The following is a 16,538-nucleotide window of genomic DNA, read 5'->3' on the forward strand; positions in this document are numbered from 1 at the left end:
ACCTAAAGATGAAACTCATTGGTACTCAAGAATTTTGATCTGTAAATGCAGGGAGAGTCTACAGTTGTGAAAATAGATATCCGTTGCCGTGTTCAAGGTGATGTGGTTATTGAGTGCATCCATTTGGATGAAGATCTGGTGCGTGAGGAAATGATGTTCCGGGTTATGTTTAACACATCATTTACCCGTTCAAATGTATTGACAGTCAACCGTGACGAGGTTGATATTTTGTGGGACTCGAAGGACCAGTTTCCTAGAGACTTCAAAGCAGAGGTTTGTGATTGTTTTTCTTCCATAATATTCTCTCCTGCTGGTTCCATACCATGTGAGATTTATTGATCCCTTTTGTTTGAACCAGGTTATATTTTCAGACTTTGATAGTGCTGGTTCTAACATCTCGTCAGAAGTGGCGACTGAAGATGGAGATGAGACAGAAGGGGGCTCGACAGAGGAGTTTTATGAGGCAGAGGAGATCTTCAGCAATGTTGATGCGCAAAGTGCAAAAGGGGATCCTGATATACATGAAGTTTCAGAAAGCATGTTCTTTGATGTGAATCCCAAGCCAGAAAGGACGGAGGTTGTTGATCTCCAAACAAGCAAAGGGATTGAAATGGATGAAGTGAATCAGAAACTAGATAGAAAGCTGGACTTAGATTTACAGTCAAATGAAAGCAAGACTTTTGATGATGGAAAGCGTAGATTGGCAACAGATGAGGATGTAGGCATAAAATTAGAAATGATGTCCCTGGTTACTAATGTGCAGCGTGAGATGGAAAACGAGTTGGTGACTTTTAGCAAGAGTTCCAAAGAGAGGAGCAAAGAAGGCGTTGATCTCTTTGCAGTTAATAAGATGTCTGAAGAGAATCAGAAACAGGATTTGGGGGAGAATTCTGATTTGCAAATAAATCTAGAGAGAACTTCTGACAATGAAAATCATAAGTTGGAAACAGATGCAGATACACATGGAAGACTTGATCCAAAATTATCGATTACTGGTGCGCACTGTGAATTGGAAAGTAAAACAGTAATTTCTACCATGCACAGAAAACTGGTTGAGGTGGGAAATAAAATGAAGGTGCAGAATATTGATACTCAGAATAAGGAGGATGCGAAGGTTGTGCAGAGAAAGCTGGACACAGATACTTTGATTCCAAAATTTGAGAAGTTGCTTCCACCAACATCTAAGAAGCAGCCAATTTCCAATGCAAAAATATCTTCTGACCCAGCTCTAGCTAAATTAAAGAATAAAAAGCAAGAATCTGAAGTAGTCTCTGCAAAACCATCAAAACCAAAGACTGTGCCTCGATGGATTCCACCAAACAAAGGTCCTTTCGGTAATTCTGTAAATATGCCATCTCATCCTCCATCAAGGTATAACAGTGCACCACCTTTTCTTGCCATTACCTTAGATTCATCCGACTCTGAAGGTGTGGTTCCATCTGACCATCTACCTGAACCAACTGAAGAACACAAAATTGACCGAGTGGTGCCTTCGAAATCTGAGGATGCATTGGCTTGCGATCCGTTGCCATTACATCCACCATCACCACCTGTACCTCCTCCTTTGCCTTCTGTCCCATCCCCACCAGTTCCTTCCTCTGGCACTTTACTGCCTTCTCTGACCCCAAGATCACCTCCACCTCCACCACCACCACCACCACCATCTCTACCTATACATGAAAGAACAACATCCCCTTCACCTCCTCCTCCACCACAACCGCCACGTCTACTTATATATGATAGAACAACATCCCCTTCACCTCCTCCTCCACCATTACCACCACCTCTACCTATACATAAAAGAACAATATCCTCTTCACCTCCTCCTCCTCCCCCACCACCACTTCTACCCATAAATGAAAGAACAACATCCCCTTCACCTCCTCCTCCTCCGCCACCACCACCACCACCTGTACCTATGCATGAAAAAACATCATCCTCTTCATCTCCTCCTCCTCCACCCCCACCTCCTCCATTTATGAGGATGCAGGTGAGTTATCAAGATACTCTTCCCATGAAAGATGGAGGTGGTTCAATTATGCCTCCTCCTCCACCTCCATCACTGTTTTCCAATGCAACGAAGTCCATTGAAATCCGATGTCCCCCACCCCCACCTCCACCACCACCTCCTATTAATAGAGTTCACTCTCCTCTTATGCGTGAAGTTTCACCTAAACCCTCTCCACCACCACCACCTCCTCCTTCGCAACCATTTCTTACGCATAGAGCTCCACCTCCACCTCCACCTCCACCACCTCCTACACGTGGAGTTCCACCCCCTCCACCTCCACCACCCCCCCTCCACCTCCCAGTGGAGCTTTTTTGCCTCCGCCACCACCAACCCCCCCTCCACCACCTAGTGGAGCTTCACTGCCTCTACCATCACCACCACCACCGCCACCACCTCCAATACGTTTGACTGCACCTCCACCTCCCCCTCCTCCTCTGCCTCCTAATGGATCTTCACTGCCTCCGCCACCACCGCCTCCTCCGATACGTGCAACTCCACCTCCACCTCCACCACCTCCCCTTATGTATAGTCCACCACCTCCTCCACCTCCACTGCGAGGAGCTCCGCCACCCCCCACCCCCACCCCCTCCAGGAGGTGTGCCATCACCACCACTACCACCTCCAATGAGAGGAGTTCCGCTACCGCCGCCCCCCTCCAGGGGGGGCGCCACCTCCCCACCACCACCACCTCCAATGCGAGGAGCTCCACCACCGCCGCCCCCTCCAGGTGGGGTGCCACCTCCACCGCCACCTCCTATGCGAGGAGGAGCTCCGCCACCACCCCCCCCTCCAGGTGGGGCGCCACCTCCACCTCCACCTCCAATGCGAGGAGGAGCTCCGCCACCACCACCCCTTCCAGGTGGGATGCCACGTCCACCGCCACCTCCCGGAGCTCCTCCCCCTCCTAGGCCTCCAGGTGGTGGGCCTCCTCCACCCCCACCCTTTGGAAGTAAAGGAGGAGCTCCACCTCCACCAGCTGATGCAAGAGGTTTAGCAGCCGGGAGGGGGCGGGGTCTAATACGCCCGGGAGGTGCTCTCTCTGGTGCTTCGCCTCGAAGGTCATCACTAAAGCCTCTTCATTGGGTGAAGGTAACAAGAGCAGTGCAAGGAAGCTTGTGGGCAGAATTACAGAGACATGGGGAACCTGCAAAGTACTGCTACTTTCTTTGCCAATATACTTTGCTGAACTTGTTTTGGTGTTCTTTGTGGATTTTCTTGTCTATGATTATTTCCCGGTGGATCTTCTAGCCTAAGTTTTCTCTGTTTCTGAAAAATTAGTTCTCTGAAATGTTTCAAGGCTTGCATGGAATGGAATGTGTGTGTGTTTTTTTTCAATCTCATCATATTTACCTTCAAACTTATTTTTTTGAATTCTATTTATGGCAGTGTGATTGGTATTAAATATCTCCTTTTATTTTCACACCATTAATGTTGTTAATTTCTTTTGTGCTAGTGCTCCCGAATTTGACTTTTCAGAACTTGAAACTCTGTTCTCCGCAACTGTTCCAAAGCCAGCTGATAGCTCAGGGGGTAAATCTGGAGGGCGACGCAAGTCAGTCGGGGCAAAAACAGAAAAAGTGCAACTGGTAATTAATGCAAATGAATACTGTTAATTGAAAGTTCCAGGTCTCTTAACATGGGTGTTTTTTAGCAGGCACTGAATTCTTTCTATCTGAGATGCCTAGCTGTCATATTTTGTGGTCCTTGTGTCTGAAGACTTTGAACATCTTTGTCTCATTACACTATTTATGCTCATAAAGTTTTTTTCTGCCCTTCGTAGATTGATTTAAGGCGAGCTTATAATGTTGAAATTATGCTCACAAAAGTTAAGATGCCACTTCCTGATATGATGGTAAGCTACATTTGCTTTCAAGGTCATTCATACATCAATGATTTGCATTTCTTGAGACATGTGATTTGAAAAATGTTTTCGTGGAAATGTTTGTTTCTTATCTCCTTTATGGAGTTATTATCAACAATTTGATGTCTACTGGTATTTCTTACATCAGCAAACGCCCTAAGCCTCAAAAGCCACTCAACAGGATATTTGGTATCAACACTAAAGCTTCAAGGCTTTTCTAGTTTTGTCAGTTTGCATTAGATAAATAATTCACTATTTTAACAAATGAATGATACAACCTGTGCTTAATCAGAATCTTCAATACCAACGAAGTTGCTTATACTTCCAAATAAGGTGTGTAGTTTTACATGATGAGGAGTTCAGATTACTATAGGTGTATTCTTATTATAGAAGCAGGGAGTTTTCATAGAACCTTGTTTAATTATGTAAAATTGGGTATTGGGAGCTGAGCGGCATTCATAATTTTGATTTAGCACCTATAGGATTACCTTTTGGGGTCCAATTTTAATCAGTAGATGATGCACTTCATTTTCTTTTATTATTCGAAAATTGGACCCATTTGGTGGTGCATTGGTGTCATTCCAAACTTCTTATGTTCTTTTCTGTCATACACTCATACCCAGAATCCCACATTGTGATATTTGTGCCCCTAATAGAAAATAGTGCATTTTGGTATTGATCCATGTAATTAGGATTTGGGTTATTGGGTAAACTTAGCTACTGCGTGCGCTCAATTTTTTGTTTGTTAAAAGCAGTTGAGGAACTAAACTTGTGATTATTTTATTTAATGCAGTTTCCCGGAATAAACCTAGGATTGGATTCTATGGTAGGCCTATTATCCCATGGATTTTCTTCGTTATGGCCACATTTATGGGCCTAAAATACAGATATTTAAGTTGCATATGTGATTATATATTTGAGTTTAATACTTAGTATTTTCTGTGTATTTAAATTGAACCATTAACCAATGGTTCAATTTAAGGACATTTTTTTGAGTCTATTTCAGTTTCTAGTTAGCCTAAGTTACCTAAAACTTGAGGATTGGGTTAGGCCTTCCCTTTTTAGTGTAGTATTTTTTTTATCCTTCTAGTGTAACCTTCACTAGAAGGCTTCTCAACATCAACTTAACCTATTCATCCCATCAAACCATGACCCTGACCCTGTTCTTGCCTGTTCATAGCAGATACTAAATTTTGGCTTCTGTTGGGTCTCCTGCCAATCTTGAACGACATCAAGTGGTATCAAATCCATTGATGATTATGGGTGTCGTATACCAATGGTTCTTGATTCATTGGCCTCAATGATGGAGACGTTATAGAAATTACAGCTGAACAGTGGACCATATATAAAGAATCATGGGCTGAACAGAGAATTCTTCATGATTAATTGGTCTGTGTTGAAGGTTGTTCCTGTTATAGTAAGGGATGACCACTGGAAGATGACAAATACCAAGTGCAGTCTCAAGTTCATCACAGCAATCTTAGGTGCAGATAATTAAGGCCAAGGGAACAACCCACACCACTAGAGGTGTTTGAGTTGAAGGAATTTCCACGGGTATTTTATGATTGGTTAACAGCTTTGGATGATTATTTTTGAGTGGTATGATATCGAGTTGAAGGAATTTCCACGGGTATTTTATGATTGGTTAACAGCTTTGGATGATTATTTTTGAGTGGTATGATATGATTTGCCTGAGTCTAGGAAGATGAGATTAGCTTGTGACAATCTAGTGGGGCCAGTCTGTCAATGGTGAACTACTGAAAGAGATCTTGAGTATGAAGGCAACTCACATCAATTGGACAGATGAAGGACCCTTTGAGTAAACTACCTTGGGCAGTTAGAGCTCGACAACAAGGTCAATTAAATTCCCTTCAATAAGATAACCACCAAAAGGCCTTCAAAGCTGAAGACATCTTGTAGCATCTATCAATGAGATTCACAAGTTGACTCTTGGAAATCTGAAATCAATAATGTTACATTGAAGGCTGAATGCAACTTTAAATTGCCAAAGGAAATTGAAAGAGTACCAGTTGAAGATAAAGCTGAAGTGATCTCAGTGATCTGTGATGACAAAGATAAGATGGAGCTTGAAACTTCAAAGATATTATGTAGAAGAAACTACTGAAGAGGTCTACATTGAAGAGATCAAAGAAATGAGTTGTGAAGAACTGGCGTGCCTTTAGCTCAACATTCGAGATGAAGAAATACGAGAACCTTATGGTACAGTGGGTTGACAAAGAAATGAGTTGCAACAGAAGGACATTCTGCACCAACAGAGACTTCTATTCGGAAAGGAGAAATGGGGGTTTGATAGATAGCTTTTGGTGACCTCAATGGGCCTGGCCCACCAGAAAAAATCCCTGATTAAAGAGAAAATGTAACCTTAGTTCTGTTTTTCCTCACAGCTTTAAGACTCCATTAATGTCTTTGGTTGATAAATGAACAACTTGTACAACTCTTTGTACTTGTTGCAGTCTCTGTTTGAGTCCTCTACTCTTCTAGGGTTCTGAAAATGATGCACAATGGATAGAGAGAAGTTGCTGGTAGATTGTCAAACCTTGATCTGATACCTAGTTAAAAGCATGGTAGAAGATCTCGCTCTCGAGAGAGATCTCGCCACCTTGAAAAAGAGAGATCTCGACCATCTCAGTGAGATCTCGGTCGAGATATACAACTTTTTGGCGTCAACTCGGTGGCCCATCTCGGTGGGTTAGGGTCCCAATTGGGTTGAAACTTGGTATTTAGTTTATTTAAGGCCTTTTGAACACGTTGGTGGCCTTTGATTTGTTAGAAACAACCCTATGTATGATTTCTTAGTCTATCCATAGTGTGAAACCGAAATGTAGTAGGATTAGGGAATGCAATGTTATACAACATGTAGTATAGAACCTTTAAGGCATATAAATGAAAAGCAAGTATATCAAATTCATCAACTAACTTAAATGTTATCAAAATTCCATCCATATGAGTATCAAAATCTCAATTTTCAAGAATAAAATAATTATACAACCATTAGAAGTTCTATATAAGTCATTAAATCATAAATTCATAAGACAAGTAAAGAATGATTGATCTTCCTTCTTGTAGATGTGCTAAGAGTAGTTGCAAGTGAAAATTCAGCCAACATCCACAAAAAAAGGTGAAAATTGAGAGTTCCAGTGAGATCCAGGGCGAGATATGGCGAGATCTGGAGCGAGATATCCCAACTCGCTGCTCTCGCCCTCCATCTCGTCTTGCCAAGCTGAAAAAACGAGATATCTCGTGAGATCTCGCCGAGATCTCCCACCATGGTTAAAAGTGATAATGCCAATCAGAAAAAAGTAAGATGTGAGGAGAGGAGACGAAGCATGGACTGCTTGGGGAGAGAATCAGTTTCTTTTGCTATATTCCACTATCTTGCTTATAATGTTTGGAATTGCATCAATACCTCTTCAATACTAACATAACTAGGGAGGTAAAATAAACAAACTAATAGCGAAGTACCCCTATTAGATTAAGTCTGCCATGAGTGTCAATTAAAATTAAGTTCCATGAAATCCTCAGAATATGATATTCAACTCCACTATCCTCTCTACAGGTAGATTGTGAAAGTACACTTTTCCACTTTCTGGAACAGTAAATTGATGAAAAATCTTTGTGACCAATCAAACATTGCTTAACGAAACACCCTCCCTAAGATTTTCTGCATATTCTTCCTTATCAATGTGAATCTATCTGGGTTGTCTGAAATTCCTCTGATCACAAAAATGCCACAAAATAGACAATTGTGTGATTCTCTACAGGCAGATACCTCTGGTTCCATGTGGCAAGTTGCCAGAACTAAACCAGCTGCCCTACATATTAGGGAGAATCTAAACTTTTAGAACACCTATGGGAAACCTTGACAAAGTACAGATGTTCCATCCCAATATTCTTACATGAAAGATAGGTTTAGGATGAGATTAGTCATCCATCCTCACCTATCATATGAGTACGCACTTAAACTCATAACTCTCTGTTTAGCCATTTTTCATCCAAGAGCATTGCATTGGAAGGATGATGAGTTATTCACAGAAAATCATAGAAGAAACAGGCCTTGAGAGTGTTGCCGATCCTAACAAAGCAAGGTTTGGAAGTGAAACTGCCGTTAAAAACAAGTTCCACCCCCTCCCTTTTGTCTTCTTGATCCGTAGAAAGGAACATATCCTGCAAACTTTTTAAATCCCCAAAGATTTTAGTTACTTTATGGTAGTTGTATCATTTACAGATATGGTTTCCGTCTTGTACCAATTACCTTATTTTACAATTTGATTTTTTAGTAATGTCACTTGCTTGCTCAAGGCATATAATTAATGTCAATACATTTAACGCTTATCTCCCAACCCCCAGTTACCTTGTTTTACAATTTGGTTCTTAGTGAGCTTACTAGCTTGCTCAAGTTATATAATGAATGCCAATACATTTAATACTTATCTTCCCATCCCCTCCATGTCTTTATGTTCCACATGCTGTATGATGCTTTAAGCTTAACTAGATACCTTGTCCTCTTTAATAATCCTGTTAGCTGACCATGTAGATGTTTGCAGAGTGCAGCATTAGCATTGGATGATTCAATTTTAGATGTTGATACGGTGGAGAATCTTATAAAGTTCTGTCCTACGAAAGAAGAGATGGAACAACTGAAGGTGAAGATATATAGTCAATCCACTTTTTTTGAGCTTCTAAATTCTGATGAATTTTTCTTTTTGCTGCCTGTTAAAATAAGTTTCTTCTGTTGATTTCTGGACATTCCATGATTCTTTTACATGCATAAGTTATCTCTTGCTTGTAATGTGCTTTAAATATTTGATCTGGTATTCCTCCCTTTGCTTTTATGCAGAACTACAGTGGCAATAAAGAAATTCTTGGGAAGTGTGAACAGGTGTGTGAAGTCTGTTTCCTTGTCCAAATTATGTCTTATTTTTTAGTGGTATATTTCGCATTTTGAGCTGACATTTTTAATTCCCATATGTAGCAGAATATTGGTAAAATTTTCTAAATGTATAGTGTTGGCTTTGCTATATTGCTGTAAAGTTGCTTTGAGAGGTTTTCCTGGATGGTATGGGCATTCGGCTAATTGGCTCCCATTGAAGGATGTTTTCCTGGATGGTATGGGCATTTGGCTAATTGGCTCCCAATGAAGGATGTGGAGACTTCACTGCTTGATATGTTGATTAGTGGCCCCACAATCAGTCCCTGCTGTCCAATGAATAGAGTACCAGTTTGACAGACTGTAACCTGAACAGTTTATATCCATAATATTTTTTTTTTGGGTGAATGAATAATATATTAAAAAACAACAACAGCACAACAGAAAAATAAAGGGCAAACAAGAAAGAAGAAAGAAGGGGGGAGGAGGGAACTCAAGAGGGGGAGATGAAGGAGCAGCTGAGGCCCCAGAAGCTAACAATCAACCTATTTCTGGGGCTGTCAGCAATTGGGGGATGGGGGAGGGAGAGCAATCTAGATGAAACATCAAAGAAGATGGTTTTCCAAATCAGATCTAGGGATCGCGATTTGGTGGTCCATCTTCTAAGTTTGCGCTCCCACCAAATGTGATGGATGGCGGCACAAAAGACTAGCTTGCCAAGGCGGTCGTAGATGGAGAGACCGGCATAATTCCTTGAAATCCAAAGCCAATCACAATCGAACCCATGTGAGCGCCTCGAGTGGGGCCAAATGGAAGCAAGGGCTCTATCCCAAAGGTGACGGGAGAAGGGACAGGAGAAAAATAGGTGGTCAATGTCCTCAGAACCATTCCAGCAAAGGATGCATCTAGGGTTGGCAGGGATGTGGCGGCTGATGAGGAAGGATTGGGTAGGGAGGGCATTGTTGAAGGCTCTCCAAAGGGTGAGGGAATGACTGGGAATGTGACCTTTGAACCAAACCAAGTGGGACCAAGGGACAGGGGGGGAGCGGAGGAGATTCCAAGCGGATGAAGTAGCCATAATATTTTATCGGATGCCTAGCCACAATTTTGGAAAGGTTATCAGATACATGGACAAATGGCATGCAAGTTACTCCGTTAGTTGGTAGTTAAGATAATTTGGTTCATGATGTCTCCTTTCCCCCTTTTTGTGATTTGTATTGTAATACGTTATATCTTATATATCACTTGGACTTACTATACGTTCGCTTCTATTTGCCTCTTGATGAGAGGACTAGCACTATCTCTTTGCCTTGATATTACATGCCTGAGACCTTTCCTTGGGATTCTGATGGGTAACTGATCCTTCAGTCTGGATGCTGATGTTGCAGATTATTGAATTTGACCACCCCTCCCTCTTACTCTTGTGTTTGTGGGAAGCTATGTTGTAGTCTTTATATTATTACGTTTATGATGTTATGTTATTTTTTCTTGATGTCTTGGTTATATTGGAAATTGATAGTTTATTTTTTTTATGTATTAGTTCTTTTTGGAGCTGATGAAGGTGCCACGGGTAGAATCGAAATTACGAGTGTTTTCCTTCAAGATTCAGTTTGTCACTCAGGTCCAGTGCTGCCCTCTAATATTTTTCTGCATGTTTGGAAAGTTTACTTGTTGCCTGATTCTTGAACTTTTCTGCAGACTACGGAATTTAGACACAGTTTGAATTGCGTAAATTCTGCATGTGATGAGGTAATCTATTTATGGTCTTGACATTTTACATTCATCCTCTAAAATTAATTGTGACCTTCATACTTAAATTGCATTCATCCTCTAAAATTAATTGTGACCTTCATACTTAATGTTTTTGGAATGTTTAATCAGGTACGAAGTTCAGTCAAATTGAAGGAAATTCTGAAGAGAATTCTATATCTTGGAAATACATTAAACCAAGGAACTGCAAGGGGTATATTACTTTCTGAAATGCTCTGAAGCTATCTACTGCTTAAAATTTTCCCAGTTGCTTGGTTGTATATGTGACTTAAGAAACTACATCATTACTATTGTCATTTACATATTTATATTTTGTACTCGTGCTAAGATTGTGGTTCATTAGAAAGTGACAATAAATATAGACAAGCTATCATGGACCATAAAATGCAAGTTAGGGTTCTTGACCTTACCTTCATCCCTTCCACCACCAACGACTCCATCCCAACTGCTCATTGCCCTTCTGACTCTACTGCTGTTGGTATCCAGCGATGGACCTCTGCAATTCTCGGCCAGTTTCTTGGCCCCCCACCCCCTTTTGGCATCCTAAAATCTTCTCTTACCAAGCAATGGAAGGCTTATGGCCTCCTGGACATCCATCTCATTGACACTGGTATTTCCTGTTCAAATTCGACTCCCCTGACTGCTGCTCTCGTGCTTTTGAAGGATCTCCCTGGTTTGTGGGGAAAACCCCTCTATTCCTCAAACTTTGGACCCCCTCACTTCCTCTATGCAAGGTCGACTTCAGTTCTCTTCCCCTGTGGACCAACTTGCCAGGTCTCCCTCTCAAAATTTGGAACTCTGATTGCCTGAGTAGAATTGGATCTGCCATTGGCAAACCTCTCCGTACTGATGCAAAAACTCTGAAAATGTCTCGCCTATCTTATGCGAGGATATGTGTCGACTTCTCTGCCTCAAAAGATCTCCCTTCTTGTGTTACTATCGTTGACGATCTTGGCCTCAAGTATAACCAATTTATTGCTTACGATTGGATTCCTCCTTGCTGTGACCTTTGTTTGTCTTTTGGTCATGACTCCTCTGGCTGTTCCTTTGCTCCTCTCCAACAAGCAAAGCATATAGCCCCTGCCGCCGATCGTGCTGCTGCCGCAAGTGCTCCCACAAGTGCTCCTGCTGAAGACACCAGATTCTCTGTTAAAAATGAAAACTATTGATGCTCTTGAAATAATCTCTGTTCCAACTACTGCTGCAACTTCTGCTCCAACCAACGCTGCAAAATCTACCTCTGATTGTTCACTGAAAGTCGCCGGAAGTGTATCTCCGGTCACCAACCAGTACCGTAGAAGAAGAAGAAAGAAAAAAGCTGCTCCAGACCTTGATCTGCTGACCCCTGTCTCGATCTTCATCAACCCTACTAATGGTGACCTATCGACGAAGTCTGCGATACCTGTCTACTACTCTGCGGATGAAGGCGGCGAAGCTTCTGAGATTTCTACTCCTGTTCAAGATTTTGCTGCTGCCGCTAGAGCTCCTGCAAGGTCTACAGAGGTACCTGGTTCTCATCCCAAAGACTTCATGCCCCTGCCTTTCCCAAAGGGTGATAGCTTGACTGTCAAAACTCCTAAAGCCTCGTCCAGCGACTCCTGCAACTTCCCAAATCCTATCCCGATATCCCCAAACCTCTCCCCTCACGTTACCTCAAAACCCCTTTTACCAACACCCTCTCTCCTTCAGCTGGGCCCCACCTTTTGTACTCAGTCCCGACACAAGCTCCCTCTTTCCCTCAACTTACTGCCTTACACTTCTGGGCCCAAGCCCATCCTGAAACACAGCTCTTCTTCCCTTGGGCCTTTAAAGATTAATGGGTCTCGGCCCAATCGGTCTTTAATAATTTCTGGTCCTATTTCTCCAAATGGCAATCAGCCCACGTTGTCCTCGGTTATTTCCAGTTCTAAGGATTTGAGCCCACCTGACTTTCCTTGTCCTTTGCCCAACCGAACCCCATCACCTCAAACCTCCACCCTGAAAAATTTTCTACCTCTTCCCAACACCCAATCCCTTCATCTGAACTCTCAACTGAACCTTCAACTCCAAATTCAGTTTCCTCCATTGACCCAAACATATTTGAAACCCCTTCCCCTTGGCATTCCCCTTGCGTGAGCCTTTTTCTCCCCACTTGCCCCACCATATTGCCTCTCTTGACCCCAATTTTAATCGCTAATCCCCCCCTTTTTTATAAGTCAGATCTTTTTGTGTGGAATGTTAGAGGTCTTAATGCTGTTGCAAAGCAGGTAGATGTCAAGAAATTCCTTTTGGATTCTAAAGCTACCTTCTGTGCCATCCTTGAGACTCATGTCCAATCTGAAAATTCCATCGGATTGCTAGATTCTTAGCCCCATCATGGTCTTTTCTTTCCAATTATTCCCATTGTCCAAGTGGTCGAATCTGGGTCATTTGGGATCCTTCCTCCCTTAATATCTCCCTCATCGATTCTTCTCCCCAATTCATGCAACTATCCATTTTCCCTTCCAATGCCACTTCCCCCTTTTTTCTCACATTGTCTATGGTTTTAATTGGGCCTCCGAGCGTGCCCCTCTTTGGGACTCCATTCGATCTTTGTCCTCTTCCCTTGTGATCCCCTTGGGTGTTGGGGGGGGGATTTTAATATTGTTCACTTCTCCCATGAGAGGGTGGGTGGGCGCTCTCCTAATCCGAATGCGGTAGATGATTTTAATTCTTGTCTCGAGGACTCTAGCTTCATTGATCTTTGTTGCTCGAGCCACTCTCTCTCTTGGCACAACTGTCGTATTGGTGAAGATAGAATTGCCTCAAAACTTGACCGCTTCCTTGTCAACCATCACTGGCTCTCTGCCTTCCCGGATTCCCATGCCTCTTTCTCCTCTGCTTGCGGAAAATGAAAGAGATGTTTCCTCGGAATTATCTTCTCGTCTCCCTTGAAGAGAGCTTCCTCCGGCGAAAAGCTAGAATCAAATGGCTTCAGCTTGGAGACTCCAATACTGCTTTCTTTCATCGCTCTCTTAAAGCTCGCAATAATCATAACTCCATTCTTGCTCTTCTTTCTAGCACAGAATCTTGGATTTTTGACCCCTCGGAAATCAAAGCCGAGGTGGTCTCTTACTTCTTAAATCGTCTCTCTCCTTCTTCCCTCTCACCCAGCCCCCCTCTTCCCCCTGGTCTTCTCAACAAATTTGTAAACCCCCAATCTTTCCCCTCCCTTTCTCTATTCCTTCCCATGATGAGATCATTCAGCCATCCGCTCCCACAAGTCTAATTGAGCCCCTGGCCCTGATGGATTTAGTATGTGTTTCTTCTCTTGTGCTGGGGATCTCATTGAGGCTGATCTGATCCAAGCTATTCGCAATTTCTTTCTCAATCCTTCCCAACTCTCTTCTATCAATCAAACCTTCCTCTGTCTTATCCCCAAGAAGGTTGGGGCCTCTTCTGTCTTGGATTTTCGCCCCATCTCTCTTTGCAATCTCCTTTATAAATTCATTTCCAAAATCCTTGCAAATCGGCTCAAAATGGTTATGCCAAACCTGGTTAGTGCAAACCAAACAACCTTCATCTCGGGTCGAAGTATTGCGTATAATATTCTCCTTTGTGTAGAAATTGTCAGGGGGTTTGAAAGATCCTCTCACTCCCCTGCAGCTCTCCTCAAGGTTGATCTCCACAAAGCTTTCGACTCCATCCACTGGGATTTTATCAGTGATGTTCTCTCGGCGATGGGATTTCCTCCTTCCTTCATCCACTGGATTGAGATCTGCATCTCCACTCCCTACTTCTCTGTTTTAACCAATGGCTCACCGGCAGCCTTCTTTCCCTCCCATGTCGGTATTCACCAAGGTTGCCCCCTATCTCCCTACCTCTTCTCTTTGGCTTTGGAGGTGCTCTCTCGTATCCTTCAAACCAAGACGGATCAGCTCCTGATTTCTCCCATCCCCAAATGTAAAGCCCTCAATCTCACCCATCTCGCTTTTGCTGATGATCTCATGATTTTTGCCAAAGCAAATCATAGCTCCATCTCCATCATTTCGGCCCTCTCCTTTTTTGAATCCATCTTTGGCCTTAGGGTCAATCTTGACAAATCTACTCTCTTCCTTTTTGAAGTGTCTGAGCCCCTGCGTTCTAATCTCCTAAATCTCTCAGGTTTCAAGCCTGGCTCCTTCCTTGTTGTCTACCTTGGTCTCCCTCTTATCCTGGGTAGGCTCTCTCGCCATCATTGTTCCCCCATGTTGGACCATATTTGTAAGAGTCTCTAGCTTTGGAAAAGCTGGCTTCTCTCATTCGCCGGTAGGGTGGAACTCATTCGATCTGTTCTCCAATCTTCCTACCTTTATTGGTGTGGCAATTTCCCAATCCCCAAAGCCATTTCATCGGTGATGGAATCTCTCTTCTGTGCTTTTCTTTGGAAGGGTCAGGAATCTACGCGATTCCTCCACCCCATTAGTTGGTCCAACATTTGTCAGCCCAAATCTGAGGGGGGCCTAGGAATTTGTAGAATCCAAGAAGTCAATTCCGCCGCCTTGCTCAAAACTCATTTGGAAAATTGTCACAAATCATGACTCCATCTGGGTCAAATGGGTCCACTCTCACCTTCTCAAATTTGACTCTTTCTGGACTGCCCCTATCCCTCTTAATCCTTCTTGGACCTGGAGGAAGCTTCTTCTTCTTAGACCTCGGGCTCTTCCTGTAATTACCATCCACATCTCTTTTGGTTCCTCTACTTCCTTCTGGCTTGATCCATGGCATCCGATGGGGATCCTTCTCAACCTATTCACCCCCCGCACTGCTTATGAGACCCGTATTCCCAAATCTACCCCCCTCTCCCACTTCATCTCTAGTGGTTCCTAGGTCCCTTCTTTTCACCTGAGTCTCACGCAAGTCTGAAATTCTCTCCCCCCATATTTTCTCTTTCCCACAACTTAGTTATCTGGCTTCCCTCTTCCACTAAATCATTTACCACTTCTTCAGCTTGGAACTTGGTTCGCACTCCCTCCCCTTCCCCTCCCTGGCCCCCCTTGGTTTGGTTCAAAAGTCACATTCCTTGCCATTCTCTTACCCTTTGGAGAGCCCTAAACATAGCTCTTCCAACCCAGTCATTCCTCATGTCCTGCCACATCCTTGTGAATCCAAACTGTATCCTTTGCTGGAATGGTACCAAGGACACTGAACATTTGTTTTTTTCTTGCCCTTTCTCTGATTCCCTTTGGAGAAAAGCCCTTAACTTCATTTGGCCCCGCTCCCGTTGTTTCTTTGGGTTTAGTCGGGATTGGTCTTGGGTATTGAGTAACTTTTTAGGTTCCTTTATTTGTGATCACATTGACAAGCTTGTCTTTGGTGCCACAGTCCACCATCTTTGGTGGGAGCGAAATCTCCGTTGCTGGACTTCCAAATCCCGCTCTATTGACACTATTTGGAATGCTATTTACTTTGATGTATCCTCTAAAATTTCTGCTAGCCCCATCCCCCCGGTTGTTGACACCCCAAGGAACATGCTCATTGTTGTTTCCTGGGGGCTCAACTCCCATCTTCATCCTCCTCCTTGATCTTGTCTCTTGGGATCTTTCTCTGTATTTTGGTTTTCCATCTTTTAATTGATTATTTATTCATAAAAAAAAACATTGAGGACATAGTTGTCAAGGTGCCAAGTGCCAAGTGCCAACGCGACAAGGGTTCGTGATGGGGTGAAGGAAACCAAGGCGACAGCAAGGCAACAAGGCATAGCCTAGGTGACTAGGTGACACCTGGATGTCCAGACCCTTAGAAGGGCCCTGGACATCTAGGTGATGCCTTGACAACTATGATCAAGGGTTGTTTTGAGATGGTTTCTTCTCAGTTTTGTCTATGGTCTATACGGTAAAAACTTTGATAAGTCAGAAAACCTCCTTTAGTTAAGAGGATCTGCAAGCAGCCTCTCTGCGGAAGCAGGGGTATGGCTGCGTATTGTGATCTTCAACAGCCCCTTTGGTGGAGCCTTGTGCACTGGGTACTACTTTTTTTTTTTTTTCCAAAAATATTTTTGGAAGGGAGGG

General features: G+C 43.1%; 1 protein-coding gene across 1 annotated transcript in view; it reads left to right on the forward strand.

Moving 5' to 3' along the window:
• Positions 1–16,538, forward strand: part of LOC149020223 (formin-like protein 20) — a 45,022-nt gene that overhangs the window by 3,180 nt on the left and 25,304 nt on the right. Inside the window, 11 exon segments of the mRNA XM_089148326.1 lie at positions 52–273; positions 359–2,338; positions 2,341–2,580; positions 2,582–3,162; positions 3,465–3,597; positions 3,792–3,863; positions 8,438–8,536; positions 8,731–8,772; positions 10,301–10,381; positions 10,459–10,509; positions 10,642–10,723. Coding sequence (XP_089004452.1) covers positions 52–273; positions 359–2,338; positions 2,341–2,580; positions 2,582–3,162; positions 3,465–3,597; positions 3,792–3,863; positions 8,438–8,536; positions 8,731–8,772; positions 10,301–10,381; positions 10,459–10,509; positions 10,642–10,723 — 3,583 coding nt within the window.

This window comes from Hakea prostrata, chromosome 3, assembly GCF_041222555.1.
Source record: "Hakea prostrata isolate BN-2017 chromosome 3, UWA_Hpros_2, whole genome shotgun sequence".
Lineage (NCBI taxonomy): Eukaryota > Viridiplantae > Streptophyta > Magnoliopsida > Proteales > Proteaceae > Hakea > Hakea prostrata.